Here is a 14,031-nt window from a genome sequence, read left to right as displayed (position 1 = left end):
AATGTTGGCAATTAATCCATATTTTAATATATACAGGGGAGTTCAAAGGAAACATGCCTGGGGGGAAACGGTTTGCTTCCTCTTGTCTGCTGGGCAGAGCACTCTTATTATTCACCCCATGTACAGGAAACACTTAATAAATGCTGGCTACTGTTATTATCCCAAGCCCCAGCAGCCTTCATGGAGCATGGACTTGTATCTTGCCAGGAAATACACTGTAACCTCAACTCTGGTAACACTGAAAATCTGTGGCCCGCCTCCATCAATGGCTGGAGTGTGGCGTTTTCTCTAAACTGTCAAGCGACCAGAGTACTCACGTTTGTGTAACTCCCTGGAGAGGCAGTGGGGCGGCATCTGCACTTGTCTGCACTCCTCACTCCTCTGCTCTTTTGCGGCGCATTCTCACTCTCCTCACCCCTCCCTATTCCCCTCACCTGTAGCCCCCAGCTGGGAGTGGGACCCACTTGCCCTTCCACGTACTGTTGTTCTAGTGCTTGAATAATTGGCTGTGGCATTAATTCCCCATTTTATCAATTGGCTTGATACACAAAAGGCCTATAAAGGAACACTTTTGTTAGCCAAGCCGGAAATTGTTCTTCCTAAATCTAATGCAAAAAAAAAAAAAAAACCAACAAAAAACCCATATATACACATATATATATATACACACACATATATATGTGTATATATATATATGTATGTATGTGACAAAAGGACCCCTCCTCTAACCTGTGCACTTTGCTTAGTGGTAAAAGTAGGTACCTAGCAAGAACGATGACCTTCCTATGCGCCTATTACTTCCCGCAGTTACAGGTCCACCCTCCCTGGGGAAGTTTTTTAAAACGCCAAGAGTCCAGGAATCAATATTCTAATTGAGGCAATTCTAATCTGAAGACAGGGTTGAACCTTGCTGGGTAGTCAGATAATTAAAGAACTTCATCTTCAGGGTCACAGGGGGAAGGCCCAACCTTCCTTCACAAGTTACTGATAAAAAAGGGCCACTCTGGAACAAAAAACTTTTTCACAAATCAATCATTTAAATAAGATGTATTTAATTTTCTAATAAAATGCACCTATAGTCAACTGCTGTTGGAGGCTTTAATGCCCATGGCTTTCCTACTGTGACCTGCTAAAATGTAGGTCTGGCTAAGCCTTCTTCAGCTGCCAGAGAATGTTCCCTTCACCCAGACTCTCCAGGTCTCTGCTCAGCTGAGACTCTTCACTTGCTGCAGTTTGCGTGAAGTTGCTTCATGTTCCCATCTAAACCACAGGTTCCTTAACAGTGGGATCGGGGCTTCCATGTCACTACCGTAGCTCCAGCAGCCCACCAGTCTCTCATCTTCACTATAGTCAAAAGCAGAAATGTTTGGACATCCAAGGTAGAGCCATCTTTGAGCTTTAGTAGGTGCCTCTCAGGTGAGGAAGAGGCCACAAGGTAATTTCGAGGTCTTCAGAATTTTCAGGATTTTCAGAATTTTCAGTTTAACTAAGTTAAACTGCTCCCAGGTAAGCACAATTAGTAATGAACTAAAAATAAAACAAAAATCAGAGGGGAAAAGGTAAAATCATTGATATGGTTTCGCTGTGTCCCCACCCAAATCTCTTCTTGTAGTTCCCATAATCCCCATGTGTTGAGGGAGGGATCTGGTGGGAAGTGATTGGACTATGGGGGTGGTTTCCCCACTGCTGTTATCGTGAGAGTGAGTTCTCACGAGATCTGATGGTTTCATAAGCCTCTGGCATTTCCCCTGCTTGCGCTTCTCTCTTCTGCTGCCATGTGAAGAAGGTTCTTGCTTCCCCTTTGCCTTCTGCCATGATTTTAAGTTTCCTGAAGTCTCTCCAGCCACGTGAAACTAAGTCAATTAAACCTCTTTCCTTTATAAAATTACCCAGTCTTGGGTATTTTTTTATAGCAGTGTCAGAACAGACTAACAGAGTCATTATCCTAGACTCAAAGTAGAGACTTAGCTAGCCAAGGAGGTTCAGGTGAGCGTCCCTCCTGAGGCTGGACCCCACTGCGCTGCCCTCCAGCCTTCGTGACTACCGTATTTAAGCAAAAGCTCAAACTCCCTAGTCCAGCACACAAGACCCAGCCCCATGCACACAAACACTCAAGACTTTTCCTAGCCTTGCATAGTTTCCTCACAGTTCACTGCAGCCTTGACTTCCTGTGCTCAAGCGATCCTCCCACCTCAGCCTCCTGAGTAGCTGGAACTCCAGGCACATGCCACCATGCCCAGCTAATTTTTAAATTTTTTGTAGAGACAGGGTCTGTGTTGCCCAGGCTGGACTTGAACTCCTGGGCTCAAGCAATCCTTCTGCCTTGGCCCTAAGGACTGATTCCCTGGTCTGTCTCCCTACAAGGCCATGGAAGTGGCCTACTGTCAGGGAAACTCTCTCTTACATCGTGTTTCTGGAGCCTGGTACCAGATCTACCACTGTTAAAGACTGAAACTGGTTTGTCTGAAGGCAGCAGAAAATAATGAAGTATTTTCCACCTCAGGGAAGATCCAACAAGCCAATCTAGGCTGAGTGTCTGTCCATTAGTTAGGTGAGTGTTAAGAGTCCCTCACTATCATGGTGGCACACACCTGTGGTCCCAGATATTCAGAAGGCTGAGGTGGGAGGATTGCTTGAGTCCCTAGGAGGTCAAGGCTGCTGTGAGCCAAGATCAAGCCACTGCACTCCAGCCAAGGTGACAGAGTGAGACCCTGTTTCAAAAAAAAAAGAAAAAAAAAAAAGGTCCCTCAATCTCCCTAGAGATTAGTGTTTCAGTTATGCTACTTCATCTGCCCAGGAAGAGAGCCCAGCCTGTCATCATTCCCAGATGAGAGCTGTGACTGCACCAGAGTTCACAAGCATTGCCTTGGAAGAAATGTATTAAAAAAAATCATTTTGTAAAACTTGAAAATTACTCACTCGCTTTCCACTAAGGGATCTCCTTAATATTTGTCTTTTAATGTAAAAACAACAAATATTAAGGAGATCTTAATATTTAAGAACTCTTTTAGAAAGTAGTAACTTTCTCAAGTTTTCCTATCCTGGAAAGCCAAAAATTATAACATTTAAATGTGCTTGTGAATACTTTCCTCACCTGTTATAAGCTCCTTTTCAAAAAACGGGATTAACTGAAATATTTTAGAAACATTTACACAGTGTAAACAGAAGCAGCTATGATTAGGGCTGGAGACTTCTTTCATCATTCAGTTTTAAGTACAAACCTGGCCCCAGAAACAGATCTACCCCCAAAACTGGCTGGCACTGAGACTCCTAGGAGAGTGCTGGGCTGGCGTTGACTTCAAGTGTCCAGCAGGGCAGTCAGGGGTGAGTGACGTGAGGGTGATGTGAGGGTGCTGCCACCTCAGCCATGTCCTCCCTGCAGGGGATCAGCATCTACAGACTTATACCAGGGCAATAACAGAGGAACCACTTTTGTCTTATTTCAAAAACATGGATATCTGCATTTAATTTCATTCAGTAAATCAACTCCAGTTAACTTACCATCTCTTAAAAACGGGAGAAAGCAAACATAGGACATGAAAAGTTAAAGATGCATGACATACCGGAGAGTAGTAAGTGCACACGTGGCAATTAAGGGTTGTAATTTAGATGTAACACAAGAAAAAAAGTAAAATTACTGTACTTTATTGCTGTATCTATGCTTTCCCAGTATAGCTATAATACTACAAGGAGCCACAGAGTGCCACCTTCTGGTTTAAAACTGTGACACCTTCTTTATTTCTTTTGAAATGCCACTTTATAAGGTGGACGTAGAAAGCAACAGCAGCAGTTACAAAATGTTGTCTGAGTGATTCAGAGAGCTCAAAACAAGGATCCGTGTATAGGCTGAAGAAAAAGACGTTCAATTAACAGTGAGCGCTGTGGAATTTTAACACAAGTCTTCAGGTGGAATTCCTGTGTAAACCTTAATAGAGATGCGACTCACGGAGACCAAAAGTAAAATCTCTTTACCGTTTAGTTTTGTGAAGTGGTCTGCAGTCTCGCAAACGACTTACAAAGTACAAGAAATGTTGCGTGTGAGTACTAGGCATAGAATATTTCATTTTCTTACGGAAAGAGCAGCAGGGGACAGGAAACCTAGTGGACGCCCCGTCACCACCTTTCCCGAAGATGCACACCCGCAGCAACGGCAGTGCAAGCCTGGCAGCAAGCCACCCTTACAATTCTTTTTGGTTGTTTAAAATACAAGCACTTTCTGACATCTCGCCCTAGCGCGTGAGCCCCACTCAACTTGGCAGGAAACAACCCACGTCCTCGTTTAGTATCCCCTGTAGGAATTATTTACAGGATGCCTACAGATACGGTACAAACTAGTATGAAATTAATGATAGTTTGCATTTCCAGACACACTCCCGTGGTTAAATAAATATACCACGCCAATTCCGAAGAACGGTTCAATGTTAAGGTGATTCAGAAGCACTGGCATCCACAGCCGCAGAAACAGGCTTCTCGCTGACTGGCGTGGACTCGCCGACTCTGTCCTCAACCGTGGCTGGGGCCTTGGCAGTGGGGGGCGTCACATCCACAGTGAGTGAGGAGGCAGCGTCTGCCTTTGCAGTAGTTGTGGCAGGGTCGGAGGGTGGGTTGCCGGTGGGCGGGAGGGAAGACAGCAGCTCTCCTGAGCTTGCTGCAGAAGAGCTCTCTGGAACCAAGGGGAATGACGGGAGGAACTCGGATGGCAGGGGGAGAGGTGCAATGCCAGGTAAGTTTCGGGGAGGCAAGGAAGGAAGAGGTGGCAGACCTAGGACAAAAACGGCATAGATCATACATCCTCCCAGCACTGAAAGGGCAGCAGGCATCGTCAAAGGGCTATTTTTATTTACATTTCATTAAGGAAACTGAAGCTGAGGAGGTAACATAAATCACAACCTTGTCTGATTTCCAGATAGAGGCGCTGGCAGGGTTAACTATTCCCTACAATTGCGGCTGCCCGCAGGAATAGGTTCTCAGCTTCTAGGCTCCATGTGACCTGGCCCAGCACTGGGGGAAACTGGCTCAGGGAAGAAAGATAGGATCCTTCCAGTCAGAACAGATAACAGCCCACCCAGCAGGTGACACAGCTGCACTGGATGTCAGACAGGGGGACTCATGCTCACCCCTGCCAGCTGCAAGCTGTTACAGCTGCATTCCTGACAGACAACAGAGAGAGGTAGGCCACAACCCTCTTGCAAAGGCAGAAGGGAGGGGCCTGGATTCTTGCCCTTTCCACTGTCCTCAACAGGGATACTCAGCCTTTGCTTAAAACCTGTGATTGATAACTATTACACTCAGTGGACTCATTATGATGATTTTAAAATGCAAGGCCAGGCGTGGTGGGTCACGCCTGTAACCCCAGCATTTTGGGAGGCCAAGGCGGGAGGATCACTTGAGCCCAGGAGTTGGCGACCAGCCTAGGCAACACGGCAAAACCTCGTCTCTACTAAAAAAAATACAAAAAGTAGCTGGGCATGGTGGCACACATCTGTGGTCCCAGCTACTAGAGACTACAACGCCACTGAGGTGGGAGGACTGCTTGAACCCAGGAGGTGGAGGGTGCAGTGAAATGAGATTACACCACTGCACTCCAGCCTGAACAACAAAGTGAGACTCTGTCTCAAAAAAAAAAAAAAAAAAAAAAAAATTAAAATGCATAATGAAGGAAAGGAGAATTATTTCAAGAAACAAAGGAAAGGCAGGGTATAAAGCACAGGTTCAGGGCAACCACCAGCTGGTGAAACTACTCAGAGTCTGTCAAATTTAGGGAAGGGGCAGAGGAGGAGCCAAGAATACAGGGCACAAAAGGTGGGGTGAGCGCTGCGACAGTAAATGGTAGTTTGACTACTACTGGTACTTCATTTTTATTTTTATTTATTTATTTATTTTGAGACAGAGTCTCATTCTGTCACCCAGGCTGGAGTGTAGTGGTGCGATCTCAGCTCACTACAACCTCCGCCTCCTGGGTTCAAGCGATTCTCCTGCCTCACCTTCCCGAGCAGCTGGGACTACAGGCACCTGCCACCATGCCCAGCTACTCTTTGTATTTTTAACAGAGACAGGGTTTCACCATGTTGGTCAGGCTGGTCTTGAACTCCTGACCTCAGGTGATCTACCCACTTTGGCCTCCCAAAGTGATGGGATTATAGGCATGAGCCACTGTGCCTGGCCTAGTACTTCATTTTTAAACCTTTGGCCTGAAAACTAAGTAGGTTAAGGAATATATACAGATGTTGAGTGTTACAAGAGGGGTAATTCTCATCTAGACAGAAACAAGACGGTGACGATGCACACCATGGTGCTGTAAGATCACTCACTGGCATCACTGATGGGCCAAACTACTGAGATGGCCTAGTAAGTCAGGCCTCCCAAAGCTTAAGGTATGCTGGGTGATCATTAACCACACGGACTCGTAGGACGCTGCTCCTTCATTTTCAGACAGAAAATCTGAGTGTAGACACTTGGAATATCTGCTACCTTAGACATGTCCAGTTAACATTTCCCATAGTTTTAAGTATAAAAGCATTTATAAATAATGGAAGATATTCACGTTTGTTTTGTTTTTATATATATACATTTTTTAAAAAAAGAAGAATATTGGCTGGGCACATTGGGAGGCCAAAGCAGGAAGATTGCCTGAGCCCAGGAGTTCAAGACCAGCCTGGGCAACATGGTGAAACCCGGTCTCTACAAAAATACAAAAAATTAGCCAGGTGTGGTGGTGTGTGCATGTAGTCCCAGCTACTTGGGAGGATGAGGTGAGAGGATGGCTTGATCCTGGGAGGTAGAGATTGCAATGAGCCCAGATCGTGCCACTGTACTTCAGCCTGGGTGATAAAGCAAGACTCTATCTCGAAAAAACTAAACAAAACAAAAAATACAAGCCCAGTCAGCTGAGCAGGGGAGACGTTTTATGGCATAATTTCTGGGCTTGGGCTACGCACAACAGGCTCCACTACTTCCCCAGTGGCAGCGGCTCCAAATATGAAGAGAATGGCGGGGAATTCACTCACCTCCACTAGGCAGCCTGCATACCTTCATTAAAGTCAATGCAGCAGGGCCACGCCACTGTGCTTTATTGCTACCCTGGCTTTTGAGGCTAAGCCATCAGGGTGCAGAGATAGGAGGAGGAGCGGGAGGAGGAGGAGAGGCAGCAGGGACTCAGAAACATTCTTCTTTCCTCTTAAGCTTTTTTTTTTTTTTGAGATTAAGTCTTGCTCTATTGCCCAGGCTGGAGTGCAGTAGTGTGATTCTTCTGTCTCCACCTCCTGCATAGCTGGGACTACAGGCACTTGCCACTATGCCCGGCTAATGTTTATATTTTTTCAGTAGAGACGGGGTTTTGCCATGTTGGCCAGGCTGGTCTTGAACTCCTAACCTCAGGTGATCCACTCACCTCGGCCTCCCAAAGTGCTGGGATTACAGGCATGATCCTCTTAAGCTTTTTAAACAAAAAAGATGAATATTTATTCGAAGTAGCTGAAATCTGTTAAACTGATTTGCTCTTTTCAGAAAAAATTGAGGAGGATGGGCATTCCTGAATAAAACTTTTATGAGAGAAAGTCCTAGGAGGGTGAGATCTGCAACATACCTGGGTTTACAAGTTCGGGTAAGCCAACCCCTGGCATGATGTGTGGTGCTGGGAGGTTGAGGTTGAGGCTGGGGAGGTTGGGCAGTCCTGCTGGTAAAGGCATCAGACCTGAAGAGAAGGCAGAAAAGAAAAAAAGGGAAATCACTTGACCTGGGGAAGAAATAAATCCTTGTGTATTAAAAACAATCCCAGCCACTTCTAAGTGACAGTACCAGAAGTCCACCTAATGTGTAGCAGTTTTGTATCATAATCATAATGCAACGAAATTTCACTTAACTGAAATATATTTCTCTACCTAAGTGATTAGATTAGGTGGCTAAATGGGTAAAGATGAAAATAAATAATACTCTTAACACTCTGGAGTAAGAATGATGATGGCCCGAGTGACTTGGAGAAAAGGCTGATTTGTTTCAGTAGATATAGAAGACAATGAAACTGAATTTTTCTTTGATGGTTGAGGTTTACAGTCTCTATGACTTTTTAAATTTCTTATTCTGAAAAATATTTGCAGACTTACAGTTGCAAAAGTAGTAAAAAGAATCCACCTTTCACCCAAATTCCCATGTCCATGTATCAGCACACTTGCTTCATCATTCTGTGTGTGCACATATTTGGTTCATGGCTTAATATGCTTGGATAATGACACTTTTAGTCATACATTAAAAGCGCTCACAATGAAAGTATATTTGATCACTAAAATAATATTTGATTATTATTGGCTGGATAAAGGAACTTGGTCTTCACTGGGAATATGAAGAGAAAAACACAAAAATTTAATTTAATGTTAGAGCTACTAAAGGCCAAATAAGAAGCCTTCTCTTCTAGGCTCCCACGAATGACTGTCAGGAAGTCCTCACTAAGGAGACAATGGAGAATGGACTTCTGCAGATTCCTTATTCCTGGCGTATGCTGCACTGTGGTACTGCAGGGGCAGCAGGTGGCCGCTGGCCAGGGTAAGGAGCACTACGCTCGGCAGCTAACTAGCTGGTAAATGGCACGCACCTGTAGTCCCAGCTACCAGGGAGGCTGAGGCAGGAGAATCGCTTGAACCTGGGAGGCGGAGGGTGCAGTGAGCTGAGATCGTGCCATTGCACTCCAGCCTGGGCAACAAGAGCGAAACTCTGCCTCAAAAAAAAGGGCCGGGCATAGTGGCTCATGCCTGTAATCCTAGCACTTTAGGAGGCAGAGGCGGGCGGGTCACCTGAGGTCAGGAGTTTGAGACCAGCCTGGCCAACATAGCAAAACCCCATCTCTACTAAAAATACAAAAATTAGCTGGGTGTGGTGGCATGTGCCTGTCTACTAAGGAGAGCTGCCCTAGCTCTCATTTATCACAAACTTATTGCAGAGATAAATTGAGATTAAAAGACATAAAAAGTTATGACATAGGTAGAATATTTTTCATTGTTCTAAAGATGCAAATATCAGTAATACTGTTATCAACAGCCACATCTCTAGTCCCCTGGTGGTTACCTGGTAAAGTAGTAGCTGGGTTCATTGGTGGCACAGAAGTGAGGGACTGGTTTACTTGTGGTGGCAATAACGGTACTGTTGGTACACCTAAAAAGAAAGCACAATCTTTTCATCTCTAACAAATTTAGTTGACAAAAAATGAACAGAACACGTTAGGACAATCTGCAGTCCCTTCTTGCCCTGTGGTCAGGTCTTCATTTGGTCCCGATTTCCAGCTGCAACTGACTGTCCACCACCCTTTACTGCAGATCCACTAACTCTGCCCATGGCTCTCAACAAAGGCTGTTACCAGAGCCTGTGACAAGAAGGCAGGAGGCCGTGCAGTCCCACCCCAGCCCAGCTCACTGGACAAGAGGTTTACAACTGACCCAAGCAGGGCTGGATTAGAAAACTGTCTTAGACATTTGTATATGGGACACAAGGATTCTAGTCAATCTCAACTGGGCTCCTAAACTAAGATGCCATGTTAAGTCGGGGGTTGCAGGGGGACCATGTGCCCTGTGAAACAGTGAATGCTGGTCTGTGAAAGAAGAGAATGACATAGGTGGCTTGAAAGAGACAAAAGAGCACATGAACCTCTAGGATGAAGAGAATGACTTGGCTTCCTGAATGTCCATTTCCTTTTGACCTTAGGTTCTGTGACAGTCCTTCGAAGTCTAACACATTTCCATGTGTACTAACGTTAGCTTGAGGAGGTTATGTTCTTCATGTACAAGCCTTAGGATACCACCTAATCATGTTTACCACCTACCCCAGTGCGAGGTTTTGCTGATGTCGAAACAATAAATGAAAGCACATCTTTCACCTATTTAGCATTCATTTTCACTTATCTAGCACACAGATTCCAGATTTTGTCTTACAGATCTGCTTAAATATGGTAGCGGGAATAAATTGTGCCTAAAAGTATGAACCAACCATGCAGGCAGTCTATTATTTATTCATTTATCTACTTTTCTGTGGAATTCAGAGGCAAGCAAAAATAAGAAAAAAGTCTAACTGAAACACTGGCAAATGCTCTATTAGCTCCCAGACTGTATAATTTCACTCAAATATAAGAAGCTGTTTTCTAGTCTGTACCAAAGTGTTAGTGAGTGTGCACTTCGTAAGTGGTCAAACACAATAGCAATGCTATAATCTTTTAATATTTGTTTTGAAATCTCGGTTTTAAGAAAATAAAAGCAGCTTGGATTGGTTAAGCAAATTTCTTCTATTTCCCAATAAAATCTTTCACGTAAGTTTCTTTCATTCTTTTTTTTGTTTGTTTGTTTGAGACGGAGTCTCCCTCTGTCACCCAGGCTGGAGTGCAGTGGCACAATCTCGGCTCACTGCAAGCTCCGCCTCCCGGGTTCACGCCATTCTCCTGCCTCAGCCTCTCGAGTAGCTGGGACTACAGGCGCCCGCCAGCACGCCCGGCTAATACTTTGTATTTTTAGTAGAGATGGGGTTTCACCATGTTAGCCAGGATGGTCTCGATTTCCTGACCTCGTGATCCGCCCGCGTTGGCTTCCCAAAGTGCTGGGATTACAGGCGTGAGCCACTGCATCCAGCTCTTTTCATTCTCAAAGGATAGATACATTCACAAGTCTCAAAAATAACTGACTAAATCTAAGCCAGGAATTCTAAATCTAGGGCCCATAAACGGGCTTCAGAAGGTCTGTGAAGCTCCTAAAATTGTATACAACAATTTTTGGAAGGCAGGTTCTTTACTTTCATCAGATTCTCAAAGGAGCTGAATGGACAGTTGAGTGTGGTCATTCGTTCAAGTTTTTTGGGGGGCACCTACTGTATGTTACACATTGTTCTAGGCACTGAGGCACTTTACAACATGAAGAAAACAGAAATCAGAACCTTCAGGAAATTTCCATTCTAATGAGGGGCAGGAAAAGGAAAGGAGAAAGATCAAATAAATAAAATACATAGCATGTAAAATGGTGATACACTCGGGCCACGCACGGTGGTTCATGCCTGTAATCCCAGCACTTTGGGAAGGTGAGGCAGGCGGGTCACCTGAGGTCAGTGGTTCAAGATCAGCTTGGGCAACATGGTGAAACCCTGTCTCTACTAAAAATACAAAATTAACTGGGCATGGTGGTGAGCACCTGTAATCCCAGCTACTTGGGAGGCTGAGGCAGGAGAATCACTTGAACCCGGGAGGTAGAGGTTGCAGTGAGCCAAGATCATGCCACTGCACTACAGCCTGGGCGACAGAGCAAGACTCCGTCTCAAAAAAAAAAAAAAAAAAAGGAAAAAGGTGATACACTGCAGAAAAATCAAGCAGGTCACAATGATCAATGCCACTTCAAAATCGTAGTCATTTTCTAAAAAATTTTATAATCCAGAAATCTTCAAATCCACAAAAAAGTTTAAAAAGACATATACTTTTATTTCTCTACAGTTACTTTTATATCTCTACAGTTACATTATATGGGCTATTATATTACATTATGTTACAATGTATGGGCTAATTTGCAAGCAACGTAACGAAAAGTGAAGATGGAAAAATGCCCATAAAAAAGTTGTTCCTCACGTGTTATGATGCTAGAATATTTTAGTCTTTTTAAATTTATTTACTCAAAAGGGATGACGTCAATTTCTTTCAGTCTCTTTTGAGCAATTCATGCTTTATTTACATTTGTCTTTAACCGTCAAGCAGCCATTTCTCTGCAGTGCCATAAGCCAGGGATCTCTGTGCATGCGCTTAAAAGACAATACAAGTATAACTACAATGTAATGAGAAAAGATTTAAAATGTCAAAGAGAAACTGGGGCTTGAAGAGACATGACAACTATCTCCTAAAATCAGAAGTGTATCTGGGGCCAGGCGCAATGGCTCATGCCTGTAATTCCAGCACTTTGGGAGGCTGAGGCGGGTGGATCACCTAAGGTCAGGAGTTCGAGACCAGCCCAAAATGGTGAAACGCCGTCTCTACTAAAAATACAAAAAATTAGCCAGGCATGGTGGTGCACGCCTGTAGTCCCAGCTACTCGGGAGGCTGAGGCAGGAGAATTGCTTGAACCCGGGAGGCAGAGGGTGCAGTGAGCTGAGATCGCGCCATTGTGCTACAGCCTGGGCAACAAGAGCGAAACTCTGCCTCAAAGAAAAGGGCCGGGCACAGTGGCTCATGCCTGTAATCCCAGCACTTTGGGAGGCAGAGGCGGGTGGGTCACCTGGGGTCAGGAGTTTGAGACCAGCCTGGCCAACATAGCAAAACCCCATCTCTACTAAAAATACAAAAATTAGCTGGGTGTGGTGGCACGTGCCTATAATCAATCATGGCTACTTGGGGAGGCTGAGGCAGGAGAACTGCTTGAACCTGGGAGCCAGAGGTTGCAGTGGGCAAAGATAGTGCCACTGCACTCCAGCCTGCCTGGGCAACAGAGTGAGACTCTATCTAAAAAATAAAAAGTACAATAATAAAAAAAAAAAGCATCTGGAACACGCTTACTCTAAAACAAATACGAGTAATTCAGACTCAGAATGGGCTGCTGCCTTGGGAAGTACACTACCCTACCCCTTACTAAGTCTATTCAGGAATAAACCAGAGAATTATGTGATGAGATGTAGGCAAAAAATTGTAATATCATAAAAAGGACTTATACTGCTTGAATGAAATAAACTCTAAATTCCCTTTCAACTCTATGATTAGAGACTGATGACATTAATATTTAATTTCATCTAGGAAGTATTCTAAAACTGGATTGTGGTGATGACTGCACAATTCTATGAATATACTAAAAATTATTTAGTTGTTTACTTATTGTGAATTAATTTATGGCATGCAAATTATTTATCGATAAAGCTGGAAAAAAAGAAAACCAGCAAAGAAGGCAAAGGTAAGTATATCCCAATATTGATAATTGATAAAATTGGGTGATGGGGTTCATTATACAATTCCAGCTCTTTTGTATAAGTTTGAAATTTTAAATTTCATCTGGAGAAATAAAACCAGGACTAAAGAGCTGGGATGAGAACCTAGGAGACCAATTATAGACACCAAACTGTCAACCTTACTACTGCATCTTGGTAGGCTGTTTTAAGTCCATTACAGAACAAAGTGGGATATAAACAAATTGTGAATATAAATATTTAAGAGAGCCCAGGAACAAAAGGTAATAATGAGGCTAGCAGCCATGGCTCGCACCTGTAATTCCAACAATTTGGGAGGCCAAGGCAGGATGATCACTTGAGGCCAGGACTTAGAGACCAGCCTGGGCAACAGAGAGACCCCATCCCTACAAAAACATGAAAACTAAAAACTTTAGAAAAACTGATAATGGGTACAGAGTTTCTTTTGATGTGATAAATTATTCTGAAACTGATTGAGGTTATTGGTTGTACAACTCAACAAATACACTAAAAAAATACTGGATTGTATACTTTAAGCAGGTGAATTGTATGGTAATATGCATTTTATCTTTAGAAAGCTATCAAAAATAAATAAATAAATAAAACACAAAATAAACAAAAAGGACTATATCAGGTAGAACAAGGGATGAAGAAAAGGAAAGAGGCTGGGTACAGTGGCTCATGCTTGTAATCCCAGCACTTTGGGAGGCTGAGGAGGGCAGATCACCTGAGATCAGGAGTTCAAGACCAGCCTGGGCAATGTGGCGAACCCTGTCTCTACTAAAAATACAAAAATTGGTCGCCGTATGGTGGCACGTGCCTGTAATCCCTGACACTCGGGAGGCTGAGGCATAAGAATCGCTTGAACCCGGGAGGCAGAGGTTGCAGTAAGCCAAGACCATGCCATTGCACTCCAGCCTGGGCAAAAAGAGTGAAACTCTGTTTCAAAAAAAAAAAAAAGAAAAGGAAGGAGACAGGCACATGTCCCCTAAGCAAGACTGAGCTCCTCAGAAAGGAGCTCCTACTCACTTTTGCATCCCCAGTGCCTACTACTTCAGAAACACGCAAATGTGTTGAGTAACCAGAGCAGTTAAACAGAATTTCAAGTCAAGAGTTCTGGCTTTACAA

General features: G+C 44.0%; 1 protein-coding gene and 1 long non-coding RNA gene across 2 annotated transcripts in view; both read right to left on the bottom strand.

The window, feature by feature from the left end:
- Positions 1–1,391: 1,391 nt before the first annotated feature.
- Positions 1,392–3,351, bottom strand: LOC114671351 (uncharacterized). The gene is made up of 3 exons (XR_003721296.2): positions 3,222–3,351; positions 2,592–2,711; positions 1,392–1,527 (listed from the first exon to the last, which is right to left on the bottom strand). It is a non-coding gene; the product is annotated as an uncharacterized LOC114671351 (long non-coding RNA).
- A 163-nt stretch (positions 3,352–3,514) lies between these two features.
- GORASP2 (golgi reassembly stacking protein 2) overlaps positions 3,515–14,031 on the bottom strand; it is a 38,533-nt gene continuing 28,016 nt past the window's right edge. Inside the window, 3 exon segments of the mRNA NM_001261707.2 lie at positions 3,515–4,762; positions 7,586–7,693; positions 9,058–9,144. Coding sequence (NP_001248636.1) covers positions 4,422–4,762; positions 7,586–7,693; positions 9,058–9,144 — 536 coding nt within the window. The 3' untranslated portion in view covers positions 3,515–4,421.

The sequence above is a fragment of the Macaca mulatta genome, chromosome 12 (assembly GCF_049350105.2).
Source record: "Macaca mulatta isolate MMU2019108-1 chromosome 12, T2T-MMU8v2.0, whole genome shotgun sequence".
Classification (NCBI taxonomy): domain Eukaryota; kingdom Metazoa; phylum Chordata; class Mammalia; order Primates; family Cercopithecidae; genus Macaca; species Macaca mulatta.
The sequence above is the reverse complement of the archived record's forward strand: the minus strand, read 5'-3'. Positions and strand labels throughout refer to the sequence as shown.